The 19250-nt window shown below is 31.4% G+C and overlaps 1 protein-coding gene and 1 long non-coding RNA gene across 2 annotated transcripts; one reads left to right on the top strand and one right to left on the bottom strand.

Annotated features, from left to right (window-relative positions):
* The first annotated feature begins 2157 nt into the window (after positions 1-2157).
* LOC126665008 (protein SOSEKI 4) lies at positions 2158-6252 on the top strand. The gene is made up of 4 exons (XM_050357658.2): positions 2158-2723; positions 2996-3065; positions 3145-4029; positions 5247-6252. Exons 1-4 carry the CDS (start codon positions 2492-2494, stop codon positions 5422-5424), a joined length of 1365 nt encoding a protein of 454 aa, XP_050213615.1. The 5' UTR covers positions 2158-2491; the 3' UTR covers positions 5425-6252.
* An 11291-nt stretch (positions 6253-17543) lies between these two features.
* LOC126666130 (uncharacterized) lies at positions 17544-18595 on the bottom strand. The gene is made up of 2 exons (XR_007637769.2): positions 18414-18595; positions 17544-18330 (listed from the first exon to the last, which is right to left on the bottom strand). It is a non-coding gene; the product is annotated as an uncharacterized LOC126666130 (long non-coding RNA).
* Between the last annotated feature and the right edge of the window lie 655 nt (positions 18596-19250).

The following is a 19250-nucleotide window of genomic DNA, read 5'->3' as shown; positions in this document are numbered from 1 at the left end:
TAAGACATATGGCCCCTAGAGATTGAAAAATCAAGGCAAATGAAACTTTTTCAACCCTTTCAAACTTTGAATTTTAAGCTTATACCCCAGTTTGGAAAAGTCAAAAGAGTTCAACTTGCTCAACTACCTCACTCATCACAATTTTTAAATTCATAATAATAATGGTAATAAATTTCCCCTTAGTTAAACTAGAATAATAGAGGTTTACATCTCCCAATAATAATTTTTAATATTGAAGGTGTAGTTAGTAAATATATTTTTTAATTAATTGTATATTGAATTATGAATTTTAATGTAATTTGTAATTATAATACAAATTTCGAAATTTAATAATGTCAGTTATCAATTTTCATTATTTGACAAAACAGATTACTAAGCTAAAACAATGCTAACCTGAAAATTATAATATGTAGCCACGCCAATTTTTTTGTTGATGCATCATTGATCGGTGTATTAATTCATCAAAAAATTAAAATTGATGGCTAATATTGATAATTTTTAAAGTTTGTATTGTAATTGCTAATCACGCTAAAATTTGTGATTTAAAAAAAATAATTAAAAGGGAGAGGTGAAATATAATCAGGGAGGAACTTCGAATCATAATTTTTTATTCTGCACTTATGATATACCAATTATTTGCAAGTGACTGCTTAATATTATGAGAAAAGGTGTTAATTTTGTTGCATAATGCAAATAATTGCATCTTCCCACCACAAAAGGATTGGCACAATTAATTTTTCACAATGTACAATTTTTTTATGTATTTGATAGCATATCAACTCACCTTATTATATATTTATTTTTTAAAATTGTATAAATTACAATTAGTATGATAATATAAGTATGTTTAAGTTGAATATTAATGAGAAATATAATAAAAACTTATACATAATTATTTGAAATATTGAAAAATTGAAAGATAGGTAATTTTGTAGGGCATTATGAATATTACTTTAAATAAAATACACTATTAGGAAATCATGAAGATTATATTCTAATATAGAAATTTTAAGGCCAAACTCTAAAAAAATACTAAAATTTTGCGATTTTTGTTAGTTATAACCATACCTTTTAAAATTTACAAATATAATCCGTTTTTGTATACTATGTTTCTTTTATAGCAATTTTTCAATCGGTTTGGTTTTTTTATTGTGATTAAATCTTTTATTATGACACAACACGCAAATATTTGATATTTTATTGTAATTAAATCTTATATACATGGTTGTTATGTTGGCAAGAAAATCGGTTTGATTCGAATTTGACTATAAAAGAAACATAATTTGCCAAAACCGGTAATATTTACAAATTTTGAAAGGTTTTGGTCGTAAGTGACAAAAAGTGCAAAGTTTTGGTATGTTTTAAGGGTTTTGCCTAATTTTAATACTATTTAACTTTTATTCATATTTAATGTATACATGCTATTGATTGTCCTATATTTTAATATTTACATTCAATTAAGTATTTTTAAACCATATCAGCTAATAAATCAACTGCCACGCCATTTAAATATGCTTTATCGATAAAGAAAGACGTTTATGTTAATGAATTCAAAATTTATGAATTTTTAGCTATGAATTGAATTTTAATAAGGAAGAAAATTTGAGATACTTTAAAATTATAATTTTTTTAATATATATTTAGTTCATCATATTAAATTAAAATATATTGTCACTTATATTAATATTAAATAAAATTAACCAATCAATAATATTAGTAAAATCAAGGCCAAATGTACAGATTGGACCCTCACGTTTGGTTCGGTTTTGAATTAGGACTTTAATGAACTTTTTTTTCGATGAAGGTACTTAACGTTATAAAAAATTTCAAATTGGACCCTCCGAACCTAAAATGCCACATGTCCGTTAATGATTAGCAGATGTGAACCATCGAACCTAATATAATTTTAAAGTACCTCTATCGAAAAAAAAGTTTAATGGGTTCCAAATTCAAAACCGAACCAAAACATGAGGGTCCAATCTACACATTTAAACCTAAAATCAAATACTATAATTTATTAGTTATATGTTATACTATATGAATAGTCATAAGCCCAAGTCTTGAACTAATTTGATACAAGAATTTTCTTTGAAATTACGGCCATAAAATTGCAAAGAATTGAAGTGGTGAGAGACCAATGAGTTACATATACTTGGAATCCGCCGAATAAAAACAGAAACACCGGGGCGAAACCGACACCGTTTCCACATGAAAAACGTCAATGACCCATCTTAAAAAAAAAGAATTAACTGCCATAAACCTGCAGCAGCTCTGTCTCTCGTCTCCCTTTTATTAATTAGGATGAAATAATTGTTGTTGTTTTATAGCTGTTGTCTGCCGCATCCCCATTTTGAAATCTCTCCCCCTCCCTCCCCTTTCACACACACAAATTCTTCTCTCTCTCTATAAATTGAATCTCTCTGCTTTCGCTTTCTTCTCTGCTACCTACTCACTTCTAACTCATTTTCCTTTTGTTTTCTTCTCTGCTCCAATGGCAGTCAGTTCTTCTAGAGCACCCAGAAACTCACTCGCTACTGTTCCCAACAAGTTTAGAGATACAAATCATTCAACAACAACTAATAATGCTGAACATAAATCCAAATACGGCGCCGTAGAGAAGAGAGTTCACGTTGTTTACTATCTTTCCAGAAATGGTCAGCTTGAACATCCTCATTTCATTGAAGTTCCTCTCTCTAACTCCTCTCATGGTCTCTATCTCAGAGGTATCTCATCAATTTTCTGTTTTTTTAGTTTTTTCATTTGAAATCCAAACGTTACTGCTTTCTGTTTGGCTTTTAGGAAACTTTTCCTTTTCTTTTTTGGTTACTTTACTTGAAATTTTGGATTTTATATTATTTTACTGTTTCTTTTTCATCTTTTGATTACTTTTGAATTTAGTCAACACTGTGCATTTTGATCATCATTACTTCATTTCATATTTTCTCGCATTTTCTTAGCAACCAAACAGACTATTAAGGTCCGCTCTATTTTGCAGATGTTATCGACCGTTTAAACATCCTTCGTGGTAAAGGCATGGCTAGCCTCTATTCCTGGTCATCTAAACGGTAACTAAAAATGTCTATTTAATCAATCCACAGCCGTTTGATCTAAAACATAATTATCGTAAATCTTTGATTTCATCAGGAGTTACAAAAACGGCTTCGTTTGGCACGACTTAGCAGAAAACGATTTTATATATCCAGCACACGGCCACGAGTATGTGCTCAAAGGATCAGAGCTGGTTCAAGAACCTTCTTCTTTAGGCGCTGTAAACCCTAACAGTAATAAACTACTCCTTCTCGAAGCGACGTCGTCTCCGTCAAGTAAACCACTAATTAACCATAAGTCGTCGTCAAGCGATCAGGAGTCGCCAGATTTTCCTCCGGCGATCACACGGCGGAGAAACCAGTCGTGGAGCTCGCCTATTGATCTCAATGAGTACAAAGTTTATAAGACTGAGTCGTTAAATGAGTCGAATCGGAAACTCGCTGCTGATGCGGCGACTCAAACTGATGATAAGAGGAGGAGAAGGAAGCTGCAGGTCAAGGAAGAAGAAGAAGAGGAGGAATTTGAAGTAGTGAGCAGAGAAGAAATTGAGATTTCACCTCCACCGTCCGATTCGAGTCCCGAGACTTTAGAGTCCTTGATGAAAGCTGATGGACGGTTAATATTAGGGAGTGGTGGTGATAGTAATAATAAAACCGAGGAGAGTCTAAATCGGACGGTGGAGAATTGCGGGAGGATTAAGGCATCGACGGTTCTGATGCAACTGATCTCGTGCGGTTCTATTTCTTTTAGAGACTGTGGGGCCACGGCGGTTAAAGACCAAGGTCTGTCGTTGATCGGACATTATAAAGGGAGATTGCCACGTGGAGGTGGTGGAAGTAGGGAAGGGATATTGAAGGAATTTGGTGGTCTTGGAGGGGTAAGATTGGAAGATAAAGAGTATTTTAGTGGCAGTTTGGTTGAAACCAAGAAAATTGATCTAGTGCCTGCTTTGAAGAAGTCTAATTCTTATAATGCTGATCGGTAAGTATTTACTAGTATTACTACTTTTCTTTAGCTAATACTCAATTAGTTTGGTATTTTTGAGACTTTGATTTCACTGTGTTGATCAATTTGTCAGTAATGCAAGATTAGTCATGAATTTAGAACAATAAATGTGATATAAATGATAGTCTTCCACCTAAATAGAGAATTATGAGATTTGAATTCCCCAAATTTAGAGTCTCTGTGTTAACTTAAACCCCCATTTTTGTAAGGGTTCCTTTATGTTGGTATACATTTTTTAGTAGATTGCAAAAAATATCATGAATTTTAGTTTGGTTTGCTATTCTAATACTTTTTTTTTAATATTGGCAATATAAGACACAAATTATCAACTTTTTACAATTCGTTATACCAATCAATTTTCTGATGAAAAATACTTCCGCATCATTATTATTATTTCATGGGAAGATTATTCGGTGTTCTGAATTAGAAAAACTTGATAGTTTGTGTTTTAAATTGCCGTAATTAAAAGTTTGTGTTTTGCTCTGAAGTTCATGATTTGTTTTATATTAAAAATTAATGTTAGATTGTAATTTAATTACTTATGAATTTAGATATAAATTTTTAAAATTACTAACTTCATGTAAAATGGAATCAAATATTTGATGTAAATGGTGCTTAAGCCCTTCAATCTTTGCTTACAAAGATGCATCTCTTGGTTTCTTGCTCCGCTCATAGGAAATTTTACTTTTTTAGAGTACATATGATTCTGTGTTATCTTTTTGGCTTGATATGAATGCAAGATTCGTACGGGTTTCTTTTTTATACATAGATAAATGATAGATAAGAATCCAGCTAGCCATTGATTCACTTCTCTGCACAGCAATAGTAATACATTAAAGCTAGCCATACCATACGTAATACTCTGTGTTGTCTTTCATTCAACTTTGTACGTAACTAATTTCTTTCATTAAATTCTCACCATCCAAATTAATGATGCTGCCTTTCTATTTCTATTTCTGTCATCTGCATTCTGCTACATACTGAGCTCACTACTGAATTCTCCAAGTTCTGGGACCATTCAGTTGAATTATTACTTACTTCTTTGAAATCTCAAGCATGTGAGGCTTTTAAGTCATTGCAGACAAAGTGGATTTGCTTGTCACATGTTTTTAAGTTTTTTAGTACTTGCTTCTGTTAATAGGTTACTGAATTGAGTTTGGTAATGGATTAATGTTGGGTTCTTTATTGGATAGGAGTACGCATTTGCAATTGGCGGAAAAGGAGGTAGAGGGAACAAGAACAAGGTGCATACCAAGGAAGCCGAAGGCAATCCAAATCAAGAAAGAGACCGGCGATACTGAAAGTAACATCAATAGTCAACCAGGAAGCAAAAGATTTGAAGTTGAGAAAATCGAAAGCGTGGCGAAATGAGAGTATGAATTCAACCTTTTAGCCTTGTATATGTAGATTTTAGTTTAGTAGCTAGCAAATGAAAAGTGAGAGCATAGTCTAAAAAAACAATTAAGGTAGAGACAAGAATAGAGGCTGAACTTGCCACGGATTGCAAACAATGGCTGAACTAGAATATTAAGAGAGGGTGAATTTACATGAGAATATTAGTCGGATAGAGGAATGGAGAAAAAGAAATCGATGGACAAATAAAAAAATATAGTAAGAGGGAAGGAGCGACGCGCCGACGGATAGTGGGGGAGGCGGACTTGACGGGACGTTCATCCTGCTCCACCTAGTTCCATCCTTGAAAACGAGCCAGGGCACTAACATTGAGGGTTAAAGTGAGTTGAGAAATTCTTAATATAGTGAATTAGTATGTTGTTGGGGATTGTTAAATGTTGATCTGAATACGAAGCTTTGGGCTTAGAGTCAATGCTACATGTTGCTGAATTTGGGTGATTAGGTACTAAATCCTAAGTTGTTTGAAGTCTTTTTAGACACAATCCTTTTGACTCCAAAACATGGGAAATAGAATTTTGTCCTCGGTAATGTCGTTACACTTGTGGATTTGATTGTTTCGAAGCAAGCACGTGAGGTAGCTAAGCTATTTTGGTTTATCAACGCCGGCCATGCTGTTGGGATTTGAGAGGGATATGGAGAACTATTTTATATTCATATTTGCCGGGAATGTGCATCCATAGCAAAACACTATGGCAAATCAAGTTGTAACTAGTCATTAAGCAATACTACTACTCTTAGATGGGAACCCAAATTTTGGATGAATATATAACATTAGTTTGTATTGAATTTGTGACTTAATAGGGAGTTGCATGACTCAATTCAACCACTTTTAGATGGAACTTAGAATCACTCAATCATACCTACACTTTTATTTTAGAATAAAAAGTAGATTAATAAGTATAGACGGAAAGAGCATTACAAATTTAACAAATCAGGAATGATTCTTGTACCAAAAATAATTTATCATTGATTACGAAAGTTTCAAATTCAACCACATTATCAGACTAGATAATGCAGAGCATTACGATCAACTAAAGTTCCATTTAAAATGATATATTATATAAAATCCTATAATCGATCCAACCGAATGGCCAATAATAATTTATAATCTAAAAGAAATAACAAATAAATTTTAAATCTACAACAAATTTAAGGAATATGAGATGTGTGTAAATATTTTAAAACTGTATATTAGTTTTTCAAAAGATACATAAGAAAATTAGGATTTGAAATTCATATGTTGTGGATGATTTTCAAACAATATTTTACAGAAGTATCACATTTGAATAAGAATAAACCCATATATAGTAAGTATTCACAATGCCATGCTATATTAGCAATGCTAATGCTATAATTTAGCATTAAGTTCTAAAATCCAACTTCAATATAATGTTATATTTAATGCTAAATTTAGCATATGCTATATCCTCTATCAAATTAGCATTAGAACATCTCCATTGTATGTTTTATTTTTTAATGCTATATTTAGCACAAAAAAAGATAAAATGCTAAATATAGCACATATTATTGAATTTCACCCATTGTAAAATGCTAAATACAATACTAAATTTATAATTTTATGACTATTTATTATTATTGATGTCAAACTTGTAAATAATTTAGATATATAAGAATTTAGTATATCCATGGAAACGAAGCGGCTTTTAGAGCGGAATTTCCTCTTGCCAAGCCAAGCAATGAGACACAATTTTACCAAAGGTAAGCAAAGGAACCGGTGAGGCGCAAAGGGAAAGAAAAAAAGGGAACCACATCTCGGATTGAGGAAAATCCCGAAGCAGAGGAAGCGAAGCTCAATGGTCACATTGTGCAACCCAATTTGATGAAAATTATGCATCAAGTTACCGAATGGAGGGATGAGAGTAGGAGAAGCTTTGAGGAGCCGAGCAAAAGCAGGGTTTTGCAAAGATTGACTATGAGCTAGCTAGGAGGAAGGAAGCTCAAAAGCTTCATGAGAGCTACCTCTGGCGATATTTGCGAGGGACAAACACCGGTGACTATCCATCACCCGAACCATCTCCGGACTCCCCGACGTTCGACTAGCGAGATTTGATTTCTAAATCCTTACTCAATTTAATTTTCTATTTTTACTTTAATATTTCTTAGTTTGGAGACATAACTAGAAATAGTGTGAGGAAGGGGGGGGGGGGGGGGGGGGGGTTAGAATTACATCTTTTTAGTTGTTGCTCTTTATTTTTATGTTGTATGGTAGATTGTTTGTTAAACTTTTATTTTGGTAGTGTAATTTGGTATCACTAAATCTTTGGCTTGTAACTTAGAAGCATGCTAGTGGACCTTTTGGTATGGATTTGAACAATTGTCAACTTTTTGATTTTCTCGACCTTTGAATGTTTTTAATGCGGTTTTTAATGCTAGCAATTGATTATTGATGCTTGTCAAATGAAATGTGAATTGCATGACATGACTCGATAGAATTAGGGTAAATTCATTTGCTTGACTTTTGTGATTAATGAAGCATTTTTGGATAATTTTGTTAAAAATGGTGTTATTTTTAAACTTTTAGGATAATTGATATGATTTTCATAGAATTTGAGTAGATGAAAAAACACAACTATTTTGAGCATTTTCGAGCCATATCTATTGTTGTGAGTTTCATTTGCATGTTTTATTTATAAAACTTGCTCGGTGTCTATTCAAAATTGCAATGTGAGTTTCTGACAATTAGATGACTATGGCAATTAGAAATACCCTTTTTTCCATTTAGACCATTTTAAAAGCCTACTCTTTATTTACTAGATTCACACGTTTGAGTTTTCAGCCATTTTATTGGTTTTCCACATTTTCCCCATTTTACCTTTTGAACAGTTTATCTCTTTTCTCACCTAATTGACTTGATAGATTTAAATTTGATGAATGATGTAAATGATTGAATCTAGTTTGTTGACCAAAATGAAATTAAAGAAAAATTTAGTAAACGAGTGTTGTGCCATTTGTGAAACCAATGCATTGAAATTGCTTAGAAAAAAAAGAATAATAAAAAAATATATATATTGTTGTTGAGATTGTAAAAGAAGCAGTAAAGGCAAAAATAAGATAAGAAAATATTTGAGTTCACTTTGTTATAAAATAATTAATTTAATTTTATTATTTATTGTTCTAATTTAAATCTACAATTGTTTAGTTGTTGGATAAAAATCATGTATTTCAATTTTTGGATGTAACCGTATATCAACCTTTTCTTACCACACAAATTTATTATATTTAATTAAATGTGATCTTATATTATTATAAGTTATAGTTTCAAATATATTATGATATGAAAAAATATATTAAATATAATGCTAAATCAACTCACATAAATTGGCGGATACATACAGTTCTTGGCATCCTTAATATTAATAATTTATTATTATTATATTTAAAATTGGGAAGCATAATACGATGATTTATCTTTCACTTAAAAACGTACTACTTTCGCCCTCCAAAATTAATAAACATTATTTTTACTTTTTCTTTATACCAAATTATAGAAAGTCTCATTTATTAAATAAAGAAAACTGCTTTTTTTAAAAGTATTCATTTTGTCTAGATAATAATTTTTTTATTTTGTTCTAAACTACCTATATCAATTTTAAACAGCGAGAATACCTAAAAGAGAATGCAATATATCAAGTTGATTATATCGGTTTAAGATTAAAGATTCAAAATAAGCCCTATAAAAATGTTTTCTATACAAATATAGGACTCGTTTTATGCCAGAAACAAGCTAAAAATAATCATATGATGAACGTGAACATATTTCACCTTAGTTTTTATTTAAAGATTAAGATCATTTTAAATTTAAGTTAACAGATTCAATTAATTTCATTATTCATTATAAAATGAACGTTTTATATTAAAAAGTATACATTATATTTATTAATCTGCACTGTTTATTTTATATTAAAAAGTGTAAATTAGTTGAATATTATATATAGTTTTGATCGTCATTTGAATAAATAAAAAGTTTTTTTTTCTTAATACACTTAGAGATAACAAATTCTTGTTTTTTTGTATGTTCATATAGTTTTGAATAATTCAAATACTTTTTTTATGAGGTGCCCCTTCTTTCAAAAATTAATTGAATAATTCAAATATTGTCTCGAGTTCTCAAAATTTATTCAAAAATTAATTGAATAATCCATGTAGATTTTTTTTTGAGAAAATTAGGCCCAGTACTGTTGAAACCCAAAATAATCTCACTTTTACTGTTCAACATCTCCGGCTTCAGAAATACTGCTGAAGTTCAGCGTGTTTGAATTTTAGACTTTTTCCTTTTTGATTTTACGGTGGATTTGACAATGGCTGTGGATTTTTCTTCTTTCTTCTGATCTTCGTCTTCCTCGCGTAGCAGTTTTCCCTCTGATTTTGCGACTACAACGGCGATGAGTTGCTGATTCATAGGTTGCCGGCGATGGTGGCGGTGATTGGTTGTCGATTTAAATATCTAAATCTGCAACAACAACTCAATCTTATGAAAATGGAACAATCGTCGATTTATGGGGTGTTGATCGATGGTTGTGGCGGCTGAGGGTTTTCCAGATTTCGTGGATTTGTTGGAATTGATGGGTTTGCGGTGGTTTGCTTACACCGGTGGATCTGATGAAATCAGTGCTGGATTTTTGATTAAAATGGGGTAGTTGATAATTTTGGGAGGCAGTGAGCAATGTAAGTGGGTATACAGTTCACTAACGGTTTATTAGTAGTTTACTAAAAGTTTTATAAATTTATTTTAGAGAAACCATTAATGAGAAAATAGAAACAGAGATAAAATCTCTTCTCTTCTGTTTAGTTTTTGATTAAAATATCCATATATTAGGCAATTTGCCTCTTTTAAATTCATTGTTAAATTAAGAGCATGGTTTATTATGAATACTATGTTCTGTGGGTTTAAATTAAGGGCATGGTTTATTTATAAATAAATAAACTGATAGTAAATTGATAGTAAAACGATAATAAACTGTTAGTAAACGGTTAATAAATATAATTATACTTTATATATAATAAATTAGCTATAATTTTTAGTAAAACTAATAAACTGTTAGTAAACGTATGGTAAATTAACTTATTTTTTAGTAAACTGGTAGTAAACGATTAATGAATTAACTATACGGTTAAAAAATAAATTAATAGTAAATAGTTAGTAATTTGATAGTAAACTTTTTATTAGTAAACTGATAGGAGATTTACCGTATTTTTATAAATAAAAACCGTTAGTAAACTGCTAGTAAACCGTTAGTAAACTTTTTGTTTGTAAACCGTTGGTAAACTGTTAGTAACCCGATAGTAAATTTACTGGTTTTTTAAAATAAAAAACTGTATTTTTCAACTCAAAAAGTGTAATTTCGCAACTTTTAAAAGTCAAACCGTAAAAATCAACTCAAACTGGTCAAACCGTATTTTTCAAAATATTTATACACAGTATGGGTATTTTTGAAAACTCTCAATTTATTTTAAGGAAATCCATGTTGGTTTGAAATACGGCATTCTTTTGTTAAAGGTCTTTTCATTTTTTTTTGGAATATGACATAACCAGCTTATAAGCAGGGCTCAGACCGGGTTTCATATTTGCTATTCAAATCCGACTCTTACACTCTTTATATGTGGCACAGACCGGATTTGGATGTACTTACACGAAAAATTTCATACAATTTGAGTTTTTCTATAAAATAACGGGTTCTTTGAGTTCGGACTTGGACCAGATTGAGAATAAAATAGGGCTTTTTATACAAACAACCTACATTGCCAAACTATTTACTTTTATACAGGTGCAAATTTGAGTTTCCTAAACTACCATGTGCAGAGTGAATTATTACTTTTATACGGATTGTATATATTCAACTCTAATAGCACAAAAATCATAATTTCATTTATTTTCTCTCTTCTCATCATTCAATTTTCTCTTCCTCTCAACTCAATTTTCTCTCTCTTCACTCATGTTTCTTCCTTTCATTCTCAGTTCACTCTTCTTTACCGTTCTCCATTTTTCTGCTCCGCCGTCTTTCGCTTCGTCGTTCTCTGTTCCTCCGCTCCTCCGTCATCGTTCTTATCATCGTCTCCGTCGTCATTTTTGCCAACGCCATCATGTCCTCTACTCATCGTCGTCATCTACTTGATTTCAGATCTACAATTTATTCATTGTTCTTCTTCTTCTTCTTATTCTTTTTTATTTTCAGATCTACAATTTTTTACTGTTTTTTCAGGATTAAACATGTATACAGATTATATTTAAAAAATATAATGCTAATTTCATGCTATGTAAAATAAATTTATGGTTAAATGAAATCATTTTTTGTTATTTCTGCATTTTGTTTTTGTGTTTGGTTGTATTTCTGTGTTTATTTATTCTGTAGCTCGTTTTTTTGATGATGGTTGATTGCTGAATTATTATAATGTTACAATATTGTTGATTTTGTGTTGATAATCAGTTGGTATTCTCTTGATTTTAACATTGAAAAATTTTATTTTATTTTTAAAATTTGGCAAATTAGATAACTTTGTCGGTAAAATAAACAGAATAAAATAAAATTTAACCGAGACTAGATAATTATATGTTAGCATTATCATGTTGAAATGTTGTTGATTTCTCGTTTATATTTTGTTGATTGTCACAGTTATTCCAAAAATTATGTTTTATTTTATTCCTTATGTTGATTCGTTGTTGATTTATTGTTGACATTATATTGATATGTATTTCAATTTTTTTGATTTCAATTTTATGTTGACATGTTGTTGATATACTGTTGATAACATGTTGATTTTTCAATTATTGAAAAAAAATAAAGTTAGTCTTAAATTGATGTATTAATGAGCTATTGACATGTTTTTGATAATATGTTGATTGTTTTTAACTTAAATCAATCAATATTCTCATTTTACAAACATTTTGACTAAATCGGCATTAATTGTTGATATCATGTTGGCATTATGTTGATAACTTGTTAAAATGATAATAATAATTCTATTAAAGAAGAATAAAGTACAAAAAGTTCAAAATAAATGAACCAAAATTATCAGAGTAATTACTCAAAACAATATGAGAAAACAATAACAACAATTCAAATAAAAAATTAAAATCATCCTTACACATAAAAATAAAACAATAATATACATATAACCAACACAATAGTTCGTAAATTAAAAAATCTATTTCAAAATATTTTTCTTCCTCAATTCTCTTCGCAGCTGAACAGTTCCTTCAACTTCACTTGTGTAATTGTTTTTCGTCTTCCATCTCTCATACTTAACCAAACTTTAAAAAATTCGGGTACGATACAATTCCATTTCACAAAATAGAAAAGATAAAATACCTTGATAAAGACATCATCCAAATCTTTTTCAGGTTTACTATAAGGTTTCTTTTTCGAAGAACTAGAAGTTGACATAGTCTTAAGTGACTGTTACAATCAATATCATATCAACAACATGTCAACAAGTGAAAAAAATAAAGATTAATAAGTCTTTCAAAATCAGCAACTCGATATAAAATCAAACCATTTCAAAATAAAAAATATACAATAAAACATACAGAAAAAAGATAAACACAAGCTTGAAAATGTAATATACAACATCAACATAAAATCAAGGGTTAATGTCAAAAAAATCACGAACTTTACACGTTTTCTCATTTTAATCATGAAGTTTAAATTTTCTCATTTTCATACACGAACTACTACTTTTTTTCATATTCATACACGGTGTTGAGGTGGCACTCATTCATTGCTGTAAAATGACCTCTACTTCAGCGAATTACACCAATGGAGCCGTGACACCTCAGCACCGTGCATGAATTTGAGAAAAAGTGATAGTTCGTGCATGAAAATGAAAAAATTTAAAGTGCATGATTTGTCACGACCCGAATTCCACCCTAATCCAAGTCACGACCGGCGCTAGGGAATGGGAATGGTTGTTCCGAAACCCGTAGCAAGCCTAGAACCTCTAGAAATTTTTCGCAAATATTATTAAAAGATCGCACCTCGCGTACGATCCGTTTTCAGAAAATACCGTTAAAACTTTTCTCTTTTAGCGTAACCCGATTTCTGAAAATACACATATATGCGAAATCTGGTTTCAGAAGTACTGGTTGGATAACCTCGTTATCCCAACCCTCGCTTCCTTCTGAAAACCTGGCGTGGTAGGTACTGGAAACCAGGGACTTATCTTTCGCTTGCCTTAACACATTGGCAGCCCCGTTCCAAACCACACGCCACAGTTAATATGTTTAATAAAAATAAGCGGACACCTCTGCGTCTCGCAACGGTGGTATTAAACATATTAAAATACACAGCGGACCGGTTACACATAGCCGGCGAATATAAAACCTACTGTTTTTGACCCTCACAAAAACACACGAGGCCGACTCGGTAACTAGACACGATATGCCACTAAGCAGCCACCCAATAGGTACACACGTGCACTAGATCCTATCAGAGTATCTAAACAGAGGACTAGTGGCACGGCTGCTGGCACATCACACTTATACTATTGCAGCATACTAAGAGTACAAAATCCTATGTACATTACCAAAGAAGAGCTTTCCTGAGGAAGGGATGTGGAAGCTCGACTGACCTCAAAGTTCATTTCCTGAAAATGGGATAACAACAACGGGGTCAGAAATATAAATATTTCTGAGTGAGTAAACAGTTTACAGATAAATACCAAAATCGCATTATATATATAAAACAGTTATATATAAAATATGACCAATTACGTCGATCCATATGAAACCCTAGTTCACAAATGTCCTAACAGACACACTCATCTTACGAGCTTATGGACAACAGAATAAAGACCGTGAACTGAATCACTGCCGTCCAATTCTGTATCTCTGGTACCTGGACCGTAATCAGAAACTGCCTTCGCGGTTTATTCCGCGACCGTAACTGTATTACTGCCGTCTCAGGGTTTACCCGTGAAGTCAGGGCATCTACTTTCCCAATGACTTACACGACATGCATACCTCTATACCTCGACAGAAGTACATCTAAAAATTGGTGTTGGTGATCACGCAACCCTATTGTCGCCCAATAGGTAGCTCGTTCCAATGGACCTCTCTTGGCTAGTTTATACTATTGCGATTATGGATTTAAAACAGTTGAATACTGATATTCAAAAGTAAACACGTAAACTCACAGTACTGCTAAGTTACTACTTAGCCCCGCCGTATGTGTGACAGACTCCCTGGAGTCCTGGTCTGACTGCTGGACAGCTAGTCGGATCAAACATACAAAATACACAAGACAATACATCAATATCTATTTCTGGTATAAACATCTAGGCCCTGATACCTAGGTTTAATCAAATCATTCAATTCACATAACACACAGCACGTATGGTCTCTTTCTCTTTAAAACTATTTAAACCATTCTCACCTCGAGAAAACGTTTAGACTTCACTCTAGAAGTCATTTAAGATATAGCAATATCTTAATTAAAATCATTTAATAGTATAGACTTGATTGCCAAAACAATTCACAGCCATATACTAATTATTTAGCAACATCATTTGCTAAATCTTTTAAACCGGTTAAACGTCGACTTTAACTCTTTTAAAGTCCTTTTTAAACGTTTAACTTTACTTTTAAAATCTCATTTTAAAAGTCTTTGGCTTAGGCTTTAAAACATTTCACTTTCTTTTAACACAAGTTATTGTTTTAAAATATCTAACTTTGATTAAAAACATTTATTAAAAATGTTTTAGGTTCGGTTGGAAAACACCTCGGCTTATTAGGCGAAAGCACGTCAGAATCGCCCCCGGAAAGTCCCCCTAGAAGCCCGAAAGAAACGAACCCCGACAACCCGTCGGGGTTGCTGTGCGCCCGCACAGCTTAGTGTGCGCCCGCACACTATGCTGTGCGGCCGCGCGGCACAGTGTGCGCCCGCACACTGTGCGGCCGCGCGGCACAGTGTGCGCCCGCACACTGTGCGGCCGCGCGGCACAGTGTGCGCCCGCACACTGTGCGGCCGCGCGGCACAGTGTGCGCCCGCACACTGTGCGGCCGCGCGGCACAGTGTGCGCCCGCACACTGTGCTGTGCGGTCGCACAGCGCACTGTGCATGCGCACAGTGGGCTGTGCTTCCGCACAGCCCCGGAATTGAAATTCCGGGACTTTCCGTCTTTCTTAAAACATCCAAAAACGCTATTCTCATGTCCTATTTCACATATACACCATTCAATTACAATTTGGACGTTTAAATCGATCGTTCGATACGGTAACCGTTTATAAACGAATATATATTCAAAATATATTGAAATATATTAAAATAAACGTTTAATATGGATTTAATACCTCGATTACTCGAGTAATCGTCGAAGAAACAGAGTTAGAATCGAGAAACGGACGAATCGGCGCGAAATCGCATAAAACCCTAACTCCCCGCCACTGTTGAGAGCAAAGCTGCTCAACCTTTCCTTATGAAATAAGGAAATGAGTTATCTGTACTCATTTTAGCCCATTTGAAACATATATATAGTTAATGGCTAAAGTGCCGTTTAATACTAGCTCAATCATGCACATTAAACCAACTTCTAAATTAGTCGTCCGTAGCCTAAACAGAAACGACTTTCAAATTTCGTGAAAATTTACCCAAAAATCAATAAAATATAAAAAGAATAAAAATATAATTTTTATTCTCATCCGACTTATATTTTATTCTTAATAAATCTTTGAAGATTTATTAGGTTAAAATCAGTCCCACTTGACTAAAATTAATACGTCCAAATTTCATGAAACTTTGACGATAGCTTCGTCAAATTATTTCGCGAATAATGACACTAAAATTATTCACTCGGGACTTATAAATTATTTTATTTTAATTTGGACTAACGAATTATACTTAATTAGTTAATAATTGAAAACTAATTGAAGTAAAAGTTTAGGGATTAAAATTGTCCTTTTTCAAACTTGCCCTCCACTTCTCACCGCTCATCCTTCCTCTTATCATCTCTTTTTTTTTCTTTTTAATATATATATATATATATATATATATATATATATATATATATATCTTAATTTATATTCGTTAATTACACGTCAAAACTTCCGAGTTTCAACATTTTAATTTCGGGGTTTATTCCGAAATATTAAACTCTCCATTTAGAGTGGTATATTGATATATTAATTATCAATATATGTTTATCTTACGACTCCAGTCGTATTTCTTATTCGATTAGTCCCGTTCATATTCTTTTATTAAAATTTAAATCCCTAATTTAAATTTTAAACTTCTATTATTACAATATATTTTTAGGAATACTTATAAATTAAATTTACGCTTAAATTTAATTTACGTATTCCCGGCTAATAAAAGCTTACACGTATCTTATAAAATACGGGGTATTACATTCTCTCCCCCTTATATAAATTCGTCCTCGAATTTACATGCACTTTTTCTTTTGTTTATACAGACAACAATACTTTTTCTATTTCCTTGTTCTATGCTTTCTACAGCATAAACATTATTGCTGTTGTCTGTGACACAATTGCACAGCTGTGCACTATCTTCTTGTATTTTAACTCTTCATCTCGTATTTACTTGTTGTAAGCGTTCAAGTTTGAACTTATTTATAAAATTAATTATCATATTAAATTGTGATAAACTTTAGGAACTAACTTGATATTTTTATAATTTTATTTATTTTTAGATAAATTGAATAAACTTGAAAGAAAATAAAATTGAATCAAACGAATTAAATTGCAAGTAAACAAATAAAATAAATAAAAGTGAACAAATTATTTTATTAACCAACATCTATATTGTACATAAAAAAAAATATACAAAAAAATACTACAAAACTAAGATACAAAGGCCAATTTGGCTATTTTTAATACTTCAAGGATCAAACTAAACTTTTTCAAAGGGGCAATACTGCAATTTGTACACTCGAACTGAATTGGAACAACATAGTCATAATTGTTTTTTTTTTAAATTTCAGGAGGCGAATTGTACATCTCCCAAATTCTGAGAGCCAAAATATATTTAACCAACTTTGTCTTTTGTGACACTATTTGCTACAGTATTTTGGAATAGTGAAATTACTGTAGCAAAAGTACATTTAGGTGATTGTAATACATGTTTAATCCAATTTATGTCTAATCAAACACAATTAGACAGAATTAATCACAATTGCACATAATAAATCGTGTTTTCTTTATTTACATAAATGCCATTGCTCTAGCCTATAAAAGAGAGGTCCCAATGCCTTTGAGGAGGGGGAGGAACAAAACAGGAAAAAATAACGCTGTCACAAAAAAATTAGAAAACAAATTTTCTTCTTAGTATATAAAATAAAAATAAGTTTCTTTATTTTTAAAGAAGGTGGAATCAACAATTACAAGAAAAATAGCTAAGGTATAAACATACAACTTTTACTTTTAATTAAGCATTTATAAGATCTATTATTTTATTAATTTTTTTTATATATGTACTTTAATTTATGAAAGACCGAAAGGAATAATTTTGGAGTTAAAAATTATTCCGAACAGTTCAATTTCAAGGTTTATGAGGCTAATAAACATTGGAAACAAAAATTGACATGTATAAAAATAATTAAATGTGATATAAGCTTTGTTTTAACTCTTTCATAAATTGAGTATAATATAGTATTTAATCAGATTGTTAATAATTTGTACAAAAAAAAGATTAAGTTTTAAAAATGATTTTGCTTTAGAAAAATAGATAAAAAAAATATGAAGTTTAAATTTCTTGTCTTGATTTTGGCCGATATACTTTCTATAAAAAGTCATTAAAAATCAAAAATAAATAAATATGTAAAATTGTCAGTGCATTTGTTTTAACCGAATTCCCTTATTTTTAAAACCTTCAAGGCCATAGGATTTTATTTTTCCTGCACAATAAAAAAAAAAGACAATTTGAAAAATGAGAATTTAATTTATAATAAAACAGAAAATAACACAATGATAGATCAACCTTTCTTCTTCTGTGAATAGTCTGAATCGAGACTAGTTTTGTTCGGTTTATTCATTAATTCATCCGGATCCAAGCAACCACCACAAAAACAAAAATTAAAACAAATTTAGATCTAGCAAAAACAATAACAAAATAAAAGATAGTAAAAAAAAAAAAAAATCGTTTCGAAATGTAATCCAAACACTTACCTCAAACACATGAACATATTGCATTAAAAATTAAGGTCCGGTTCGAAAGTCTCCTCCAATACTAAATTAAGAAAATTCGAATTTTAAAGTTTTTTTTTGTGTTTGAAATGTGTGTAGAGATTTTAATCTCTATGAAAAGATAAATTAAAATAAAAAGTTAAAATTTAGGCTTAGATTTTAAATTTAATTTGATAGAGTGGTGGAGTGTAGAACAAAAGGAAGTAGAAGAAAAAGTGAGGTGCGGCTAGGTTTGATCAAAGTGAAAAATCTTCAGTGTTCTTTGTGAAGGGATTAGCTTGCTAGGGTTAAATGTTTTTATTAGGTCATTTTTGCCCTTGACCCCGTGCTTGGGCCAGCAAAGAATGCTGGTCCTTTCCAGCTTGTGGCTTGCATTCCAGCCCATTTCAAAGGAGCTGGACTCACTTGCCTCAGACACAATCTGAGGCTCGGGTCTCCGCTCCCGATTTGTTTTCTTTTTTTTCTTTTCTTTTTTAAATATTTAATTTTGTTGTTGAAATATAATAAATTCATTGACATTCATTAAAAAGGTTATTTTTTTTAAGATATTCATTTAATTCCATTTTATTGCATACTTAGATAAAGTAGAGCAATTTGATTTTTTTTTTAGCTCGATCCAAGTAGCAATAAT

This window comes from Mercurialis annua, linkage group LG1-X (assembly GCF_937616625.2).
Source record: "Mercurialis annua linkage group LG1-X, ddMerAnnu1.2, whole genome shotgun sequence".
NCBI classification, from domain to species: domain Eukaryota; kingdom Viridiplantae; phylum Streptophyta; class Magnoliopsida; order Malpighiales; family Euphorbiaceae; genus Mercurialis; species Mercurialis annua.
This window is presented reverse-complemented; position numbering and strand designations above follow the sequence as displayed.

Bases quoted from the DNA above. Each gene is read 5' to 3' on its own strand.
- LOC126665008 (XM_050357658.2), top strand. From the start codon at position 2,492: ATGGCAGTCAGTTCTTCTAGAGCACCCAGAAACTCACTCGCTACTGTT. The intron at 2,724-2,995 runs GTATCTCATCAA...TCTATTTTGCAG, and splicing joins TCATGGTCTCTATCTCAGAG to ATGTTATCGACCGTTTAAAC. The intron at 3,066-3,144 runs GTAACTAAAAAT...TGATTTCATCAG, and splicing joins TATTCCTGGTCATCTAAACG to GAGTTACAAAAACGGCTTCG.